This window comes from Salminus brasiliensis, chromosome 1, assembly GCF_030463535.1.
Source record: "Salminus brasiliensis chromosome 1, fSalBra1.hap2, whole genome shotgun sequence".
Classification (NCBI taxonomy): Eukaryota; Metazoa; Chordata; class Actinopteri; order Characiformes; family Bryconidae; genus Salminus; species Salminus brasiliensis.
In genome coordinates this window covers 85,965,355-85,985,551 of record NC_132878.1, presented here as the reverse complement: position 1 = coordinate 85,985,551, position 20,197 = coordinate 85,965,355, and the positions used below count along the sequence as shown (strand labels likewise).

Sequence of the window (20,197 nt, the reverse complement as noted above, 5' to 3'; positions counted from 1 at the left end):
GGAGTGCTATAGTGTTGTCATGGAAATGATCAACAAGAAGGTCATTGTAGACTTTGTTGGAAGTTGAGACAGAGCTACTGAAGCACAAAGGCCGTACAGCGTATATTATTATCAGGTCTAAATGGTGCACTTTTAAATAAGCATGTAGAGGTAGAGGGGCTTCTAATAAGAGGTTCTCTTTTGGGGGATATTTTTTAGGCATGCTGCTTTTTTCAGTGCACCTGTTTGAGTAGAATTAACCCTTGTGTTGTCTTGAGGATCAAAAATGATTCACCAGTAAGTTAACAGCAGAGAAAGCCCCCTAAATAGCAGCTCGGAACATTGGGTTCAAGTAAATTTAGTGCATTGTTTTTGTCAGCGTGACTGGGCCACTTAAACACATTCTTCACATCCTTCTCTTCAGGCTGCTCCGCTCTGGCTCTGGCTCTGGCATCGTGCTTTATATTGTCTCCCTGTTCTTCTGTTTTTTGGCGGAGGGGTGCATGTTTTTGCCAAAGATTTCTGTGGAGTGGAATTAAAAACCATTGACCACAACCAGTGGGCACTGCAGGATTTTAAATGACCCACTTTTGGAGAATTGATGATGACAGAATCGTGTAAATAATTTGGTACATGCATTTTGAACTTTCTAATAAGGCACATTATTATTGATCACCTTAGATTAATGGTCAGGAAGAAAGCACAAGCACTCCAGTGTCACATATACTAATGTATAGTTTTAATGTTGGCAAGGTACAGTGGGAGAGTGCTAAGATACGTCTCCTATTGCCTAGCAGAGCTGTGTATTTACTAAGCACAGTCATAAAAGAGCTGGTTTGCCACATACTCACTGTCTTTCAGGGCACATTTTCAGTTTGACTCTGAAACCACAGTTTTAGGTATATTTGTCTAACAAAATGTCAGATCTCGGAAATTGTCAGTTCATGAATTGCAGCTTCAGGCAAAACCACTTTTTGATGCTTTTTTTTTTTTGCTTTCCTCACAGCTGCTGAGTTAAAAGTGGCACTCTGAGCTAGACCACAACCAGACTTCTCATATTTGTGCACTTTTTACCAGTAGACTTTCCAGTCTTAAGGCCAGGTTTTAACTGCCTTTCTCAGATTTGTGACAGTTAAAGTTGCTGCGTCACCTTTACTGACTTGTGTTTAGTAGTGTCTAAACTTGGAGGTGTCTTTGAATTATTGGTCTATTTAAAATAGCTGATGTTTTTCTTGGGTAAAAGTCGCCCTGGATAAGAGCGTCTGCTAAATGCCTTACATATAAATGTAAATGCATAAGCGCTGCCCATATCATCAGCCGATTGTTGAATAGGTCTGCCTTGTGATGTCACAGCCATTCCTGTGACCAGGAAACTCAGACAGCATAACTAGCCTCACTGTCTTTGGGTGGTAAAGACGGGTATTAGGGAAGCCTGGTGGTCAGTATGGTGGGTGGCAGCTGGACTGATACAGCTAAAGGGGAGCCCACCAGTCTTTTAACAGATCGGGCTGGATGAGTGGGCGGCCATTTACTCTGAGATTTGATTCGCCAGGGAACAGACTCTAATACTGCGAGCAAATACCAGTAATATAACAAATATTGTAATATATAACAAACACTAACACTCACACACACAAATAGAAGGAGATAGAGGGAGCAGAAGAAGCCAAAATCCAAAGTAATTATTACTCATATTAACATTTCAAAATTTTTTTTGAAAGAAGTATTTCCACTTGCGTGATACAATCTGATCACGGAAAACGCATTCCGTGGACGAGATCCGTCTGTGACCACCTCCGAATGTGGTTTGAGTGATCTGATCGTAATCCACTGTGATCGTAATCCCTGCACAGTGCGTCTTGGGGGTGTTTACATCTGGCTTTTAATGCAGTCAAGTGAAATCCGGGCATGATCCGATCACAAAAATGAGAGAACTGTGGGTAACTAAGGGCCGGGAAGGATACATCAGTTGCGTCCTCGAAATTGCTCTGACTGTAAGCTGCTTTTCTGGGCTGTATGTAAAGGGTCCTTCACTTTGGTCTTCTATGACACTTCGTCCGAGATATGCAGCCTAGGCTTTGGAAAGCAGCTTATAATTTTTTTGTTTTATGTATGTAGCTTTACACACTAATAGGTTGCTCATTGCAACCTCATGACATCTTAAAACATCTAAATATCTTACTTTGATGAATATCTGATATGTCTGATATTGCATGTGCTTGGTGGCAGTAAGCACTTTATACACTTTTTTTGGTACCATTTTCAGTAGCACCAGATCTAGGCCAGCTCTTGGCTATTTGTTGTTGTGTTATTTTTCCATATCTCCTGCACTCTCTCTACCGCTCACACACATTCTCTCATCCTCTGTTCACTGTAGGCATGTATGTGACTACCTCCATAATTCAGTGAATGTACATTTAAATCAGTCTAATGTCCTCTAACGGATATTCAAATTGTTGTTGAATGGAGTTAGACAGTAGCAGCCCTTATTTAACCCTGAAATTGGGGACCAACACCAAAATTGTACCCCAGAGCCTTGAGCTAACACCGCCTAGAGGGCAAATGCATCTGGCAGTGATGTATCCCACTGAGCAAAATGCTCTCACAAATGACTTCTCAGTGCCACAGGGCCGATTTTAGCATCAAATAATCCCTGAAGTACCTGAGAGTCTGTTATGTGAAGCAAGAAGGACAGAGAGGCCTTCAGGAAGGGCTCGCTAGTTGCCTGTTGATAGGATGTGTAATAAAGCAAAGAATCCTACAGTCCAGTGAAGAGATTTGTCATTGCCTTCCTGAAAACATCTAGCCTGATTTAAAAGCATAGGGACGTTTGACTGTAGCTTCTAAACACCAGGCATAACATGCAGCTGATGTTAGTGGGAGTAGAATTAAAAGTACTGGGAAGATCCAGTGACTAGCTCGAGGCTAAGAATGGTGAAGGCTGGTGGGAGGGAGGCTGGAAAAACTGTCCCAGTTCTACAGAATCTTTGTCAGTTTCACTTGTGAAGATGGTTCCATTTTTTTGGACTAATGTTTGTAGACACAGCTACTTCTCTAGTCCCTGGAGAGAAGTACTGCCAATAGAACAGGACTCTCTGTAGCAAACACGAACCTATTGGCACCATGCCTAATGCCAGGCATGAGCTAGAGGGGTATGAAGTCCCCTGGCACTGAGCTGTGGAGCAGTGCAGCTGTGTTCTCCTGAATGATGATTGGTGCTCCATCCAATACTTGTGGGCTGAGTTTAGGAGTTGAAGATGAGGTGGGGTTGTGTTTGTCCAATAACGTGACTTCACTAATGCTCTTATTGCTGAATGTAATTAAAGCAGTGCTCCAAAATCTAGTAGAAAGTGATCTGTCCCGGGATTAACTTTTTTAATTTGTTGGTTTTAGAAGAAACATTGAAATAGTAGGTGTCCCAATACTTTGGTCCAAACATTGTACCAAACAAATAGAAGGGTAAACACAAAACACTAAATAGAAAACACAGTGGAAAACTGTGGACAATAGGCACCGAAAATATTTTAACAGATTTAATAAACCCAACATTGGCCAAAGTGCACTTTAGAGCACCTCTAGGAATTTAAAAGTATCCTACTGACACGTTCATTCTTTTTTTTCTCTCTTACAGGACTGGGTGTTTCTGACGAGGTTTTGCTTCCTCACTGATTTTGGCAGACTGGACTTTAAGTTCCGATACCCTAAGGTAAGACTACACCCCACGCAGATGAAGGAATTTCCAGCCTTCTTTGTATTTCCATTGTCTTTGTTAATGCATTGCTCTTGTTATCGGTTATAGCACTGGCATAAATGCAACGGAATAGTCATACTGACACCACAACAGGATTAATCTTGGTGATCTGAATACCTGGGTGATGCATCAAAGCCCCCGCTGTCTCACTGGGCTGTACTGTTTTGCTGATGATCAAGGCAGAAGTGACCTATCTGTGCTCTGCACACAAATGCGTTCTGTAGTTGCTACAGTTGCAAGGTTGGACAAGCTTTACAGAACTTGAATTTAGTGGGTTTTTCAAGTGATGTTTATTTTCAGGGTTGGGATTATTATTATTCACAGATATTACAAAATAATTATTAGTACAATATAATTATAAATTACAAGTAATCTAATCTAAAAGATGATTATAATAACAGCCATAATGTATTGTCACTGTCACACAAAACCATGTATCTCTAAAGGGGCAACAGAAAAAGAAATACAACTTCTTAACTTTTAATAGAAATGAATGTATAATTATTTTATTCCAGATCATTTTGAAGCATTTCTATTGGTCCATTTATCATGACATTGTGACACAATGTAAAGAATAAATATCAGATTTAATTTATGTCAGCCAAAATTGGCAAAAATGGAGATACAAGTTTTTTTTTTGACAGTAACACTGTATAGTAACATATTCTATTTACAATTACTTTTAGATCATTTTTTACTTTTTTACTTACAAAATGACTTTACCTTAACCTAAGCTTTAAAGTAAATTGCATGTTTCATGAAATAATAAATGATAAACTATAATTTTCTGTACTTTACATATTAAAGTTAGTATTAAGTATTTTAGTGGAGTGATTCAGATAATGTTTATTTTACATGTCATGGAATGTTCCATCCAAAGACTCCCTCCATAGTATCCCCAAATATTTGTTTTAGGTTATCAGAGTATTATACTGTCAGATAACACTGTGACTGGAGTAAACTGCCATAAAACAATTTCTACCTCATTACATCAAAACCACCCAGTCTAAGAACCCTCTACTTTCAGCAACTGGATTAGATGATTTTCTCATTAGTAAATTGGAGTGCAGACCTGAGAGTTGATTCTCCATAATATTGGAGGTTGTTATAATGTAGTCTAGTCTAACTAGTCTGACATAAGAGTGAATACTCTAGTAGGCTACAGCACATTAAGCTAATTTAACACACACCCCAAAAGTGTTGCACTGAGAACAGAGAGCATTTCAGTCCACATCTCAGCTTCCTCACAACGAACACAACAAATGTCTTTATAAACATTCAGGACTGCCTCTTAACACAAAGATCACTGTTAAATGGTGAAAGAGTCACTTTAAATGCTCTGCTGTCATTTACTGTAATATGAGCTTTAAATTATGTAGCTTTTGGGAAACTGGACCTAGATCAGTATAAAAATATGCTGCTGCTAGAAAATTATGAAATAATATTTGTGCACACAACATTTGAGCTGTTGAACGAAGGAATACAAGCTTAGTTGCCCTCACTGTCATTACGGTAATTTTTTTAATAAACCCTTTAACGGGCATTGTAACCACATGGTAGACCTTTTCTGTGATCACATTGTTGTAATATATTATTGTAAAAAAAATAAACATAAAAAGCTGTTTTTCCTTATTCCCTTCTTTACATAGTGTGTAATACTAAGTATATCCACTAGATATAAAAAAAACATACTGGTGTAAAAGGCGAGACATTCTCTTCAGGCATTTACTTAAAGCTATATGTAAAGTTTGTGTAACATTTTTTTTATTTCAAGTTTCTAATTCTGTACCCCCATCAATATTTTGACAGAAATGTGACAAAATGTATTGTTAATGTTACCCCAAAAAACCTGAGTTGCCCAATTAGAGTAAACAAAATATGACACTATCTGTAGCTCAGCATAAACAATGCACAATTTCCTACCATTTACTCTTTATTTCATACAGTTTGAGCTAGTAGTTCTCCTTATTTCTGCTATAGCCATCATAACTGAGCCCCGTTTTAAGAACACAGTGCATTGAATAGCTATAGCTATTTAGATAGGAAGGTAGCTACAAACATTGCATTTTACTCTTAACATGTAAATAGGCTTAAAGAGATGGACATATTTGTTAATGTTTTGTTTAGCACAGTAAACTTGGTTATATTCAGATTGCACTGTATTACACTGACTTGTCTTGTAATGCTTGCTAGTCAATGTCTAGAATTACCTTAAGTGGGCAAGTCAACCAGCTGGTTGAGTTACATATGCACTCTGAATAGTCAACTGACATCTAAAAGCAAATTTAAAAAGTTGTTAAATGCAGATCCAGAACACACAATAAGAAACATATATCTTACTGTGGCTGTTAAAGGGTTCAAATGTTATGGACCTTATGTGCTTATCTGTAATGACTCGATTAATGTTTTAACTGTTTAGCTGAGAGAATAAAGAAGCAGATAGTGGTGTTTTCTAAGCAGCAACTAGAGAAAAAAGTACGTAAACTGTTAGGCTTAAGAATGGCCCATGCAGGTTTAGAAATGACAGTAATGTTTATTTAGTCCATATTCTCTTTTTGTCCTTCTCTCTGTAGGCATATGTGACTGACTCCAGTAAATGCGGATTCAAATCAAATTGTAGAATAAATTTCATTCTAAGCTGAAGGTAGAAACTTAATACACATTGAACCTTCATCACTTGGGACCAACACCAGACTTGCACCCTACGGCCTTGAGTTATCACTGCCTAGAAGGCAAATGCATCTGGCAGTGATATATCCCACTGAGCAAAATGCTCTCAGAAACAACTTCTCAGTGCCACAGGGTCGCTTTTAGCATCAAAGAATCCATAAAGTACCTGCAAGTCTGTTATGTGAAGTAGGAAGGACAGAGAGGCCTTCAGTAAGTTCATGTTGTTGCTAGGATGTGTGAAAAAGCAATGAATCCTTCAGTGCAATGAGCAGATTTGTTAAAGCCTCCTTGAAAGACAACCTGTCGCAGTTTTAAGAGGCAGCCTGTCCACATAATAACTGCAGCCATTAGACCAGGGAACAAAAGAGTCTTGCACCTTCACCAGTCTCCGCTTAAATTGCTTACATGCTAAAGACACACTTGTGCTTGTCAATTCATTAAGCTACCAAACCCATTGAATGACGGTCTGTCCCCTCCCCAGCCACCCAGTGGGTCTCATGTATGCTCAAACTCATGGGCTTCCTCTTGGTAGTCTGTGAAATGCATAAGCTAATATTATGCCTCACACTAATGTGATGTGGAGCAAAATATAGAAGAAATATTTTAAAATATATATTTAAAAATAGCAAAATATGGAAATTTTGTATATTTAAAGCATATGTTTAAGACATAAAGTCATATATTACATTGTATATACACTACATGTCCAAACATTTGTGGACACTTCTTCTAATGACTGCATTCAGCTACTTTAAGCTGCACCCATTGCTGACACAGATGTGCAAATGTACACACACAGCTTGTCTAGTCCCTGTAGAGAAGCACTGCCAATAGAATAGGACTCTCTGAAGCAGATAGACATTAACTTGTTGGCACCATGCCTAATGCCAGGTGTGGGCTAGAGGGGTATAAAGCCCCCATAGCATTGAACTGTGGAGCAGTGGAACTGTGTTCTCTGGAATGATGGTGATCCATCCAATACTGTTGGGATAAGTTGGGGATGTGGTGAGGTGGTGATCATCCAACATCCTGACCACTTTAAAACTCTTGCTGAATGCAAACAAATCCTCATAGCACTGCTCCAAAACTGCAACAAAAAGCAGGATAAACTTTTTATTAATACCATTTAGGAAGACACAGTGAGAGCAGTTGTCCGAATACTTATGTCCATGTAGCATATGTAAAAAGAAACCAGTTTTCCAGCTCAGAAGCTGCTAGGTAAGCAATGTATTTAGTATCGAAGACCATCAATTCTGAGTAAAGATTTGGCACGTATGCAGTTTCAGAGACAGCACCTATTCACCAACATTAGCATTAGCATTAATGCTAAATCCATTACAGTTCTTGCAATACCATGCAAATCCAGACTTTGCTTGCTAACAACTTACAGGTTAAGGTTTCTGGAAGGAACTCAGGCTTGTGAAATCTGGTTCTGCATTACGGTCATCAGTCTTCGTTCACTGTGTGGACTCTTCATCCAAAACATAGCATGTACTGTGTCTTCTCTGCACAACTGCTTGCACAGAACAGTGGCGTCTGTATCATGACTGTTCGGTAAGAAAACACAAACCGCTACACCCCTAAAAGATGTTGAGCTGACATTGGCATGGAGGTCATTTTTTATATTTAATTTAATTTAATTTAATTTGATTAATTTATTTATTTTTCCTAATGTCCTTTAAAGCTTGTCCAGCTTTGCAACAGTTGCTATGAAAGAACATACTTGTGGGCAGAAAGTGGACAGTGCAATACACCAGGTTTCATCATAAAGAGTTAGTTAGCCTGTCCAGAAATGCTGATGTAGCAAACAGTGGTGACTTGGTAACGGTAGCTAACAGGGTGATTTAAGTACCGCAGTTCGTTATTTGGCCTATGCTCCTAATAAATGAACACCCCCAATTTTGTCAGTAGTCCACCGGTTAAGTTGCATGGAAGCATTTCCTTGTTTTGCCATTTTTGCAACACCTGACAAACCTGCAACTCCAAGTCTTCTCTTGGTCTTGGTCCAGTGTTGCTGATAAGCAAGTGTTAAACAACTACAAGGTGTTGTCATATGAGCTAGCTATCATACAATCTGTTGACTCTCAGAAACCCGTCTTCTGATGTGGATTTGAGTCTGTCAGAGCTCTTCCTGTACCAGACTGTACTGTTCCAGACATACCGTGTTGTCTAAATACTGTGGTAAAGAGTGCAGTAACTCGGTCTGTTCCAACAATGCTTTTATGCAGATAAAGGGTTTGTAAGCAATCAGCAAACGCTGAACATCATCTGTATTTGCATTAATTTATAAAGCTTCATTTACTTCCATTGCTACAGACCAGCTGTATTGTTACAGATCAGTGATTATTAATCAATGACTTGGTCTCCATTGTACAATTTTGGCTCACTGGACTTCACTGGGTTCTTACATGATACTAACTGGTTTTAAATGTCAGTAAAAGCTGGAAAAATGGGGTTGTTCTAAGACATTTGCCGGGTTCTGTGAGTAGTAGATGTCAGTAGATGACAGTCTGTCTTTTATTGATTTGTTCTACTACCCAGCATTCCCACCAGAGTCAGCCCCTTACGCCTCTTTCTCTTTCGCTCTCTCCTGCTGTCTTCTGTACTTGATAAGACTGGATGGTAAAGATCATTTGTGAGGTGTTTCTCTCTCTCTCTCTCTCTCTCTCTCTCTCTCTCTCTCTCTCTCTCTCTCTCTCTCTCCCTCTCTTTCTCTCTCTCTCTCTCCAACCCTCTCTCTCCCACAGTCACGCTGCTGTCAGAACATATTGCTCTACTTTGATGAAAGCTCGCAGTGGCCAGCTGTGTACAAGAGGCCGGAGAAGGTGAGGCAGACACTGACTGTGCAGTCTATTTGTGTGCATGTGCGGAGGGTGTTCGTGTGCGACAGAGGGGGTGTTGCGGAGGACACTCCACTTAGATGAGAAGTATCTGCAGTGCTGTGCTGGTCTCTGTATTACACGCTCAGCTGTAGCCTCCAAAAGGCCAGAGTGTCGCTTGCATGGCTGAGTGTGTGTTTAATGTTCTTGTCCAGTATGAAGTAGAATCAGACAGAACTGCAGTTTAACACACTACCCAGAGTAGAGTTGGTGCAATAGAACTATGATTACCACATCTGGATACCAATATTAAATATAGTATCGCAAATCAGATTGGGTAAAGTCAGGGGTGCGTATTCAAGAAATGTAAAAATGTAAAATTAATCAATCAAACAACATTTTTTTGTGTAGACATATTTTTACTATCTGCTGCAATGGCTGTTTTGTTTTTTCCATTTGGTCACTAAAATTCAATTAAATTAATAATCTGATCTAGATGTTTATTATAAATATGTCAGTGAATACATTAGTAATCATACATAATAATATAATATTGATAAATATATAATATAATAGTGATAATAATTAGAAAGACATTAAAGGGAGGTATGTGTTCTGGCTGGTTAGTGTTTCTTTGTTTTTTCTGAATTAATTGAAAATCGTCACTGTCATGCAAAAAAAAGGCAATATCACAGATGAGGGAAAAAACCTTCCATCTCAGTGGAAGTCAATGTAAAAAAAAAATATTGTTCCAAGTCATTTTGGAGCAGAACAGAATGGAAAGAACAGCTGCCAGATTTCAGATTATGTTAAAAAGTCAAAATGGAGATACAAGTTTTTTGTGTGACAGTGACAACACGCAGTATTGCTCTGTATGCTGTATTGTGTTGCTGCATTAGAAAGGTTAGCACTTTTAGTATTTTATAACAAACCTCACTGTGTGGCTGCTTCAGGTGGGTGACATTTTTGACCTTTTCCAAAAAGATAAGTTGACATTCCATGTATGGATGCTTTGAAATCTTGCTAGACAGTAATCACATAATGTTGATGTTGCATGCTCAAACAGTATATCCTTCTCTGGTTCGAATCCTGGGTCATGCTGCCTGCCATCAGCGGCCAAAGCCTGAGAAAGCACAATTAGCCTTGCTCACTCTGGGTAGGTAGAGGGCTCGCTCTCTCTCCACATCGCTTCAGAGTGATGATGGACGGCACGACTGTCTGTTAGCTGATGCATCAGAGCTGGGTACCTGGCACCTTACTCCAAGCACATGGATTACCCAGTGACATTACATCAGCAGCAGTTCGAAAAGAGGTGGCTGGTTTCATGTCAAATTGGGGGGGAAACAAAATATGTGTAAACATATAGCCAAACCTAGAGCCAAAGGTACTGGACACCCCACATAGACTACAAGCAATGGCCATTTACCGACACTTACCAAACGTGTATGTCGACGTGTATGTCGCTGACTGGCTGTTGCTCACAGTCTGTGTGATTTGTCCAATACCTTTGGCTCTAAATGGCTCTCTGCTGTTTCAGCCACTATAATTTATACCCTGTCATTTCATGAGTGTTTTACCAACCGTGCTTTCTGTTTTACTGTAAGCCTTCTTCTCTTTTTTTTAGTTTGAAGTTGGGGTAAGCTCAATAAAATGTCATCAGTTGCTTGTTGGTATGTCTAAGCCCTTAGGCTGCTGCTCACTGACAGGACCTAGTTTTTTTGCTGAAACTACAGTGCACACGGCACACACACCACTGCCCATTTATTTGCCTTTGACAACACAATATCATTGGTGTGGAAAGTTTTTTTTTTTTATGTAAAATCACTTCTTGCGTAATTAAAACACTGGGTTAGCAAAGCTTATGCTCAGAGAATGTCTGTGTATGTACTGCAGGACTGCTACCAGAAGGAGGCAGTCCTGAGGCCAGAAAACAACCAAGTCATTAACCTCACTACCCGCTACACCTGGTCTGGGTGTGTGGTAAGTAGGGAGTATTGACTCCCTGTAATTGTAATTCATTGATCTGAAAGTGATGATTCCACTACATTGACTTTAGAGTGTTCGAGTAAATGCAGTCAGTTTTATGACAGTTATGACAGTGTAATTTTCTACCCTTCAGGTTGAAGGAGAGGGTGATGAAATTCTAAGCTGCGTTGGAGGGCGCAGTTTTCGTTCAGTTAGAGAGAGATGGTGGTACATAGCCCTCAGCAAATGTGGGGTGAGTAATGAGTTGCAGATTCCCTATGTCTCTAAAAATGCTGTTCATTGTAAAGACTAAAATACTCTTAAGTTGCCAGTTGATTCAGTAGATGTACCTACATGTACACAATGTTAAAAGGGAAAAAAAGACAAAGGATTCTTTGAGTTACATGAAAGCAACTAACGTGAACTGCTGGGTCAGCCAGTGGTGGTCCTGTGGTCAGAATATGGTCAGAAAATAACCACAGATGAAGGGCAAGAGAATGACTATCATCAAATAAGACAAAGGACAAAGATCTGTAACTGTACACCTGGTAGTTGTACCATCAAGATTGGTATTTCTTTGTTGGTAATTGGTATTTCTAATAAAGTGCCCAGTAATTATGCTGTGTCTGATACACTCATACGGGCACACCTATATGCCACTACCATCCTAAAATCACTACTGTGATGAAAACAGTTTATAACCCAAACAATGGCATTGGTGGTGCTACTCTGGTCACCAGTATAGTGCATGTATAACATAGATCTCATGAAATTACCATCTAATATCTGATAAACTGGCAATTTAATGTGTACAATGTAATCCACATCTACCCAGGCAGGGTTTATTTTATGGATTTGTGGTCTGTCAAACATGGTGGAGGCACAGTTATGGCTTAGACATGTGTGGCAGTTAGTGGAACTGGGTCACTGGTGTTTATTGCTGATGTTACTGTTGATACTGTTGATGAATTCTGAAGTGTATAGAGCTATACTTTCTGCTCAGATTCACTCCAGTGCTGCATTAAGGATGGCGATTCACAGTGCAGAGGAATAATGACCCAAGAGCATACACAAGAGCAACCCAAAAGCACCCTGGATTGAAAATCAAATAAGGAAAATGAAGATAAAGTGTGAGCTCTCACCCTGTTTTATTTATAGTCCTCCTATTTTAGAGAGCCAGAAATAATCAGCTTCCCAGGTTCCTGGTTAGCCTTGTTTTGCTGTATTATTCACCTGGTAGACCATGAAAGGCCACATTAGTCCAAGAGAGCATTGGCCTCGCTCCCTCTGGATAGCACTCCCATTCCATCACTTGGTGTGCTGTTAGTCAGTGTGGGTGTCTGTTAGCTATTGTAACAGATTTGACAGTTAGTGATCTTCTCCAGATTGCAGAACATTATGAATACAACATAATCATTAGGCTTTAGTGACTAAAAAGACAGATTACACTGACATATAAATAGAATAAAAATGTAAAAAATATGTGTAGTAATAAAGTAAGGTAATAAAGAATAAGAATGAAAAAATGTGCATGAGGAGTAGGTATCAGCAGATAAAATACAGTACTGAATAAACATCATACTTAGTCTGTAGAGTTTTTTATGGACGCCATGATTAACGTGTTCCACAGTAATGGAAAAATGTGAATAGATAAAACCCCCTTATGATCTGTGCATCTCTCTTAATCATGAAACAGGACGCAAACACTTGTTTTTTAATGATATGACTGCGTAAAGCAGCTGTGAAATGAACACAAGCATCTTAACTGTGAATGTTCAACTAAATAGCTGAAACTGTATTGGACTGTATTTCACCTTGAAGCAGCACAATGCCCCCGCAGGTGCTGCTAAAGCAGTTATGGAGTTTTCAGGGCCAAAAAGGGAAATGTTCTTGACTGGTCAAATCATTTAATCAAACTGAATCCCATTGAGCATGTACTCTTACGTTGCATGCCTTATGGCATTTATTAATAGGGCTAATGAAAAATAGATGAGTGCTCATAATAAAAAAATATATTTTATTTCTTTTTATGACCCACCCTGGTTTGGAATGAACTACACTTACCATATAGCAGCACTTTGTAGTTCTGTAATTACAGACTGTAGTCCATCCGTTTCTCTGCATGCTTTGTTAGCCTCCTTTCACCCTGTTCATCAATGGCCAGGACCCCACAGGCTGGTATTATTTGGATGGTGGGTCATTCTCAGCACTGCAGTGACACTGACATGGCGGTGGCATGTTGGCCTGTAAAACATATGCTTCTGTCTCTGGCTTTACATCTACAATGTGGACCAACGAATAGGAGTGTCTAATAGATTGGACAGTGTTTGGACACAGTGTTTAAAAACTTCAGCAGCACTGCTGTGTCTCATTCATTTGTCCCAGCACAACACACACTACACACCGATATCATGTCAGTGTCATTGCAGTGCTGAGAATAATCCTCTGGAGTTCATATCTGTGTGTTTGCTGTTGATATTATTGATACAGAATAGTGCTGGGCGATGTGACCCGATATCAATATTGTGATTAATTAACTTTATATCTCAGTTACGATTACTGGACACATGTGGCATGGTATACATGACTATTCATGTAATATGTTTTTTTTTTTGTGAAACTAAAAAACCGACATGGTGAAGATCACATCGATTAGAGGATGTGATTGTGATGTCGATTGTGATGAATTTTCGATGATGTACATATTTGATCAGTTATCAGAATATTCATCTCTGTTAAAGCAATGTTGTCCACAGAGCTTTTGCTTCAGCCCTATCACAGACTGTGCTGTAACATACAGTGTAAAAATGTAGTTGAAGTCAGGTCTCTAGTACCTATGCACCGTCCCTACTGATGTTTGCTGTTTTCCTAGGTGTGCATCAGATAAAACAAGCGATCCAATTGCTCTCCTGATTTTGAACCTCTTTGTTCACAAATTCTGTCATTCCAGCGTCGGCTCACTTGTGTTCCAGCCTTTCATTCCTTACTCCTTCCTTTCTCACTCGCTCTCTCCCTACTTCACTCTCTGTCATCCCTTCCCTGCTCCAGCCTCACTCCATCTCTGGCTGCATTGATTTTGTGACAGTGTATGCTTCATGCTCTTCACCCTTTTGATGAAGAGAGGAGTTTTCCTGCCAAATGCAATCAAAGCGTAACTTTTTTTTTAACCTGCCTCAAATCCTCTCAACAACTGGAAGGTCTGCTGCTTTGAAGTCCTTTATAGATGATCTCTTTGTGTCCTCTGTGTTTGTCTGCCCCTCTCTCTCGCTCTCTTTCTCTCACATATGCACCAAACACACACACACACACACACACACAGGGAGGTGGACTTCAGTTAGAGTATGAGATGAAGCTGACCAACGGACAGTCTTTCTGGACACAGCATTTCTCTGCAGATGAGTTTGGTGAGTCACACAGTCATGTTTAGCATGTTTATATTTCAGGCCTCAAATGAGCTACTATGAATGAGATAAATCCATTGTAAGCTTTTCTAGATGCAGAGCTTCAGCTCAGTTGATGTATTATTTCAGTATGGGAAAACAATACATTGCAAATATACAATATAAAATGGCAAAGGGTGGCCTCATTTTAGGACATAACTGTAGATGTATGTATTAAAAAGATGGGGGGGGTTTCATATAGGCTTTAGTTGTATGCTGAACTGAAAGGAGATTTAATCTATCTATATATTAATCCATCTATATGTAATCATATAGGCTATTAAGGCTATTTATTGGTCTTGCTAAATAGGTAGTATATATACAGGGTGGGCCATTTATATGGATACACCTAAATAAAATGGGAATGGTTGGTGATATTAACTTCCTGTTTGTGGCACACTAGTATATGGGAGGGGGAAAACTTTTCAAGATGGGTGGTGACCATGGCAGCCATTTTGAAGTTGGCCATTTTGGATCCAACTTTAGTTTTTTCAATGGGAAGAGGGTCATGTGACACATCAAACTTATTGTAAATTTCACAAAAAAAACAATGGTGTGCTTGGTTTTAACTTTATTCTTTCATGAGTTATTTACAAGTTTCTGACCACTTATAAAATGTGTTTAAAGTGCTGCCCATTGTGTTGGATTGTCAATTCAACCCTCTTCTCCCACTCTTCACACACTGATAGCAGATTACACTGCTAGCACAGGCTTCCAGTATCCGTAGTTTCAGGTGCTGCACATCTCGTATCTTCACAGCATAGACAATTGCCTTCAGATAGTGGGGCCATTCTTCATCAATGGAAACCTCAAGGCCACTGGATATTTGAAATTGCTACATGATGATGTGTTTCCCTCTTTATGCACTGAAGCTGGCACGTTCCCTGAGTTTTTCCAGCAAGATGGTGCACCACCACATTATGGGTGTTCAGATCCGAGCATTTCTAGATGAACAGTTTCCTGGAAAGTGGATTGGTCATCGTGGGCCAGTTGAATGGCCCCCCAAGGTCTCCTGATCTGACCCCCTTAGACTTTTATCTTTGGGGTCATTTGAAGGCAATTGTCTATGCTGTGAAGATACGAGATGTGCAGCACCTTAAACGTCGGATACTGGAAGCCTGTGCTAGCATTTCTTCTGCGGTGTGTGAAGAGTGGGAGAAGAGGGTTGAATTGACAATCCAACACAATGGGCAGCAATGTGAACACATTTTATAAGTGGTTAAAAACTTGTAAATAACTCATGAAAGAATAAAGTTACGTTAAAACCAAGCACACTTTGTACACATTGTGTTCCCCCCTTCCATATACTAATGTGCCACAAACAGAAAGTTAATATCACCAACCATTCCCATTTTATTTAGGTGTATCCATATAAATGGCCCACCCTGTATAGATATAAACATGCTGTAGCTGCATGGTTTGAGAGGTATTTCCACCCTCACACATACACACTGCCTCGGCCCAACAGCTAAGCCTACTTAACCCCCCTCCGCCTCCACCAGCCACAACATGTATGTGTGTGTTTATAGATTTTATTATTACAAGAAAAATGTTGAATAGAATAAATGTTTCTAATGCGTTTTTCCCCTCTGTATTACATTTCAGTTTGCAATTAGCTGTTTTTGAGTTATGACTTTTCCCAGTGATCATACTTATGTATATTCTTTGTCATTAGTAGCATTTTGATATTTCTATAATACCCCATCCAGAATCCTGTCCCGTTTTTATAACGTGAATAAATTAAAATCTACCTCCACAATACATGTTAAAATAACATTGCATTATAAGTAATGTGTGATTAGATGTTAGATGTGGATGCATATGTCTGAAATCTTGCGGGAAGCTGGTATGTTAAAAACTCACCTTTTTTCCTACCTTTTTCTGTTTCAGGAATTTTGGAGACAGACATTACTTTCTTGGTGATATTTGCCACAGTGTTCACGCTCTCCTGTTACTTTGCATGTAAGTTCATTTTCCTTGATGAGTTGCAGCACACAACAGTCTGTCTTTTGTATTCAAAGTTTGCCACATATTTAATCCATGAGCCTAATCACTTCCCATGACTGACTAAAAACATAATGATTCTAATACTGCACAACATTTCACATGAACGGAGTGGTTGTACCAACATTCTGATTTATGCAGTTTTCCACTCTGTCCAGATGTAGTTCATCAGCATGTGTATTTGCTCCAGAGAGTCCTATTCTATTGGCAGTACTTTTTTGTGCATTTGCACATCTGAGTCAGCAGTGGGTGCAACTTAAAGTAGCTGAATGCATTCATTAGAACAGGGTTGGGCAATTCCGGTCCTGCAGGGCCAGATTCCGCCACAGTTTTGTGCTTTTCCTACTCAAGCACCCCTAAATTGCCAAGTTTAGTAGGTCTGTTAAAGCATTAGAAGGAGTGTGCTTAAGCATTTGGACGTATAGTGTATTTACAGAAAAGATGTCTAGTGTTTATTAGTAGCGCTGTTGACCAAACCTTTCCTTTAACTGAACTAACAGATACATAAATACCTGGTTTTATTTCTGTACAAATCACAGCAACATACTGGCCATTCTGTTTGGCTTCAAGTTTTGAAATGGAAGATTATTATTATTTATCTCTCTCTCTCTCTCTCTCTCTCTCTCTCTTTCTCTCTGTCTCTCTGTTTTGCTCTCTCACTGTCTCCCTGTCTTGCTCTCTCACTATCTCCCTGTAATTCTTCTAGATAATCTGAAGGGGAGGCAGCTGCTCCATACAACATATAAGATGTTTATGACTGCCACTGGAGTTGAGGGTGAGAAAAGCAGTTGCTGTAATTCATGCTGCAAAGCTGCCACACACACACACACACACACACACACACACACACACACACAAACACCTTTATACAGTGGTGCTTGGAAGTTTGTAAACCATTTAGAATTAAAAGTATGTGAACATTTGCTTTCAGTATCTGATGTGACCCCGTTGTGCAGCACTAACTTCTGCTCACATTGCTGCAGGTATCTGTTGATTAGTTCTGAGGAATTTTAGCCCATTCTATGAATTTTAGCTTTCTATTAATTGCTTGCTTCAGGTCCTTCCACAACAGTTCTGTTGAATTAAGGTCAGGACTTGGTCATTCCAAAACATTAACTTTATTCTTCTTTAATCGTTCTTTGGCAGAAAGACTTGCCGTTGTCCTGCTGCATGACCCACATTCTCTTGGGATTCAGCTCATAGACAGGCGTCTTGACATTTCCCTTTAGTATTTGCTGGTATCATTCAGAATTCATTGTTCCATCAATGATGGCAAGCCGTTCTGGCCCAGATCCACCTACAAAACACTGTTCCAATAGCCACCTGGCTTGTCTATGTGGTCTTCTAATATTTTTGTCTCATTTGTTTCTTGTTTGGTTCTCCTTATCTACTTTTATAGTCTGGGGAAGTGATCAAGATCCTATCCATTACAGGACTAAAAGCATGTATCTTACCCCCCATGGCTGTATCCAATGAAACAGCTCCTGCCAGGCATTATCTAAATAACCTTTATAATACTAACTTTTATGTAGCTTATGAGGAATATGTACATAGATTTTAATGACATCAGAAGCACAGTAAATTAAATGTGGTCCAACCTTTTTCCACATGGACTGCATAGGGGCTGAAATGCTTTGGAACTTTGGAGCAGTGTTAAATGTTTTTAATTAAAAAATGTAGTGAATGTAAAGAATGTATTTCATGGTGACCAGAACCTCTGGGGACCCAACAGAGGAAGTAAAACGAACCGTGTGTGTGTCAGTAGAGGTTGCAGTGCTAGATGATTAAGTACATATCTGTTCAATCCTATTTTTATTTGCCCATATTTTTTCACCTTTGCCTTCTGCCTGTGTTTGTGTTTTCCAGCCACACTTTTTTATTGATTTGTCTAATGTTTGGATTTGTCTTTTTTCTTTCCTAGTTCTCAGTCTGCTTTTCTTCTGTATCTATTGGGGGCTGTATGCCAGGGATGGAGTGGGGAATGGAAGTCTTAAAATACTTGGTGAGTGAAGAAATGCTGGCATAGTTTATACACGTTCAGTAATTCACCTATTCTTATGGTCAATTGGGAGAAGAATACTTGGAGTTCACACAGGAAGGTACTTGTCCAGATCCGGAGGACTCAGGCCTCCCTGCTACCACCAGGGCTTAATTTGTTGTTACAGGATACATGTATTCCATAATTTGTAAATGTGCTTACTTACTCATACACTAGATGTCTTATTATGTTAAGTTGCACCCATTGCTGACACATTGCACACATATGGCTTGTCTAATCCATGTAGAGAAGTATTGCCAATAGACTAGAACTCTCTGAAGGACATAATTATGAACCTATTGGCTCTGTGCCTAATGCCAGGCTTGCGCTGTATAAATATAAATCCCCCCAGCATTGAGCTCTGGAGCAGTGGAATTGTGTTCTCTGGAATCATCCAACATCCTGATCTCACTAACCTTCTTGTCGCTGAAAGCAATCAGATCCTCACAGCAGTGCTCCTCCAAAATCTAGCCTTCCCTGGGCAGTAGAAAAAGTTACCCCAACAAAAGCAGAATCAACTCTTTTTTTCTGAAAAAAGGGTTGGTTTTGGTTTCAGAAGAAGCAGTGAATGAGCAGGTGTCCCAGTACTTTTGTCCATATAGTGCACATATTAAATGTTTTTTAAAGACTCTTCCTCCCCCACCAACCTTTTGGATCTGCCACTACTCAGACTTCTGCACTTCACAGTTGACACATTTTCCAGAGCAACTCATGAGTGAGGGAGGAAAGGTGGGATTTTGTCAGAATGGGTGAAGTAAGTCAGGATGTCGTTTGCAGCCGAGTGCTTAGCAGGAATAAAGTGAGAACTTGAATAAGCTTTTTCTTAACTTCTGTCATTGGCCTTTTGTGAGTTGTTTGGTAAAACATTTACACTAACATGAATGCCTAGTGGAAATTCGGAGAAATAGTAGACTCTCAAGGACATTGTATACTCTCAGGTTCTGCTCGTGTGTAAATATCCCTAGATAGTGACCTAATTTCTTTTTCAAGAGCTGTGGCTCCGTTTCAGGTAGTGTAACTTCAGTGTAAGATCAGGTAACCTTTCTCTATATACCAACTGGACAGTGAACAAGAATCATTGCGCCTGTGTTAGCAAAGAACAAAGCATGCTGTTGAGTTTAAATTTGCTTGGATACCTCGGGTGCTCAGTACCAAAACAATGCAGTGTACAGTGGTTTAATGCACTGCCACTATTGCCCGGAGTCACAAGTTTGATTCCCAAGCCATGGTACTTTGACATCAGCGGCCAGAGTTACAGGGCATTACAGGAGCAGAAAAATTTAGAAAATCATCTCAATAAAATGTATATCTCTCCTTAGAGACATTTATTTTTGCATTTTTTGATTAGTGTAAAAAAGGACTTACAAGAAATTGTTAGTTACTGAAAGCTAAGGTATTGAACGTGCAGCTTTGCTCGTACTAAAATAACTCACTCTGTGTGCACTTTACAGGTAGCCAGAACTTACTTGCAAAAGGATTAATCATAGTATATCTTAGCACATGTAGATGGCCAAGCACATGTATTTATCTA

General features: G+C 39.5%; 1 protein-coding gene across 1 annotated transcript in view; it reads left to right on the top strand.

The window, feature by feature from the left end:
• tmem145 (transmembrane protein 145) overlaps window positions 1–20,197 on the top strand; it is a 51,129-nt gene that overhangs the window by 17,316 nt on the left and 13,616 nt on the right. Inside the window, exons 2-9 of the mRNA XM_072691745.1 lie at window positions 3,611–3,685; window positions 9,148–9,225; window positions 11,113–11,199; window positions 11,339–11,437; window positions 14,504–14,588; window positions 16,515–16,586; window positions 17,335–17,403; window positions 18,550–18,630. Coding sequence (XP_072547846.1) covers window positions 3,611–3,685; window positions 9,148–9,225; window positions 11,113–11,199; window positions 11,339–11,437; window positions 14,504–14,588; window positions 16,515–16,586; window positions 17,335–17,403; window positions 18,550–18,630 — 646 coding nt within the window. The remainder of the gene's footprint in view (window positions 1–3,610; window positions 3,686–9,147; window positions 9,226–11,112; window positions 11,200–11,338; window positions 11,438–14,503; window positions 14,589–16,514; window positions 16,587–17,334; window positions 17,404–18,549; window positions 18,631–20,197) is intronic.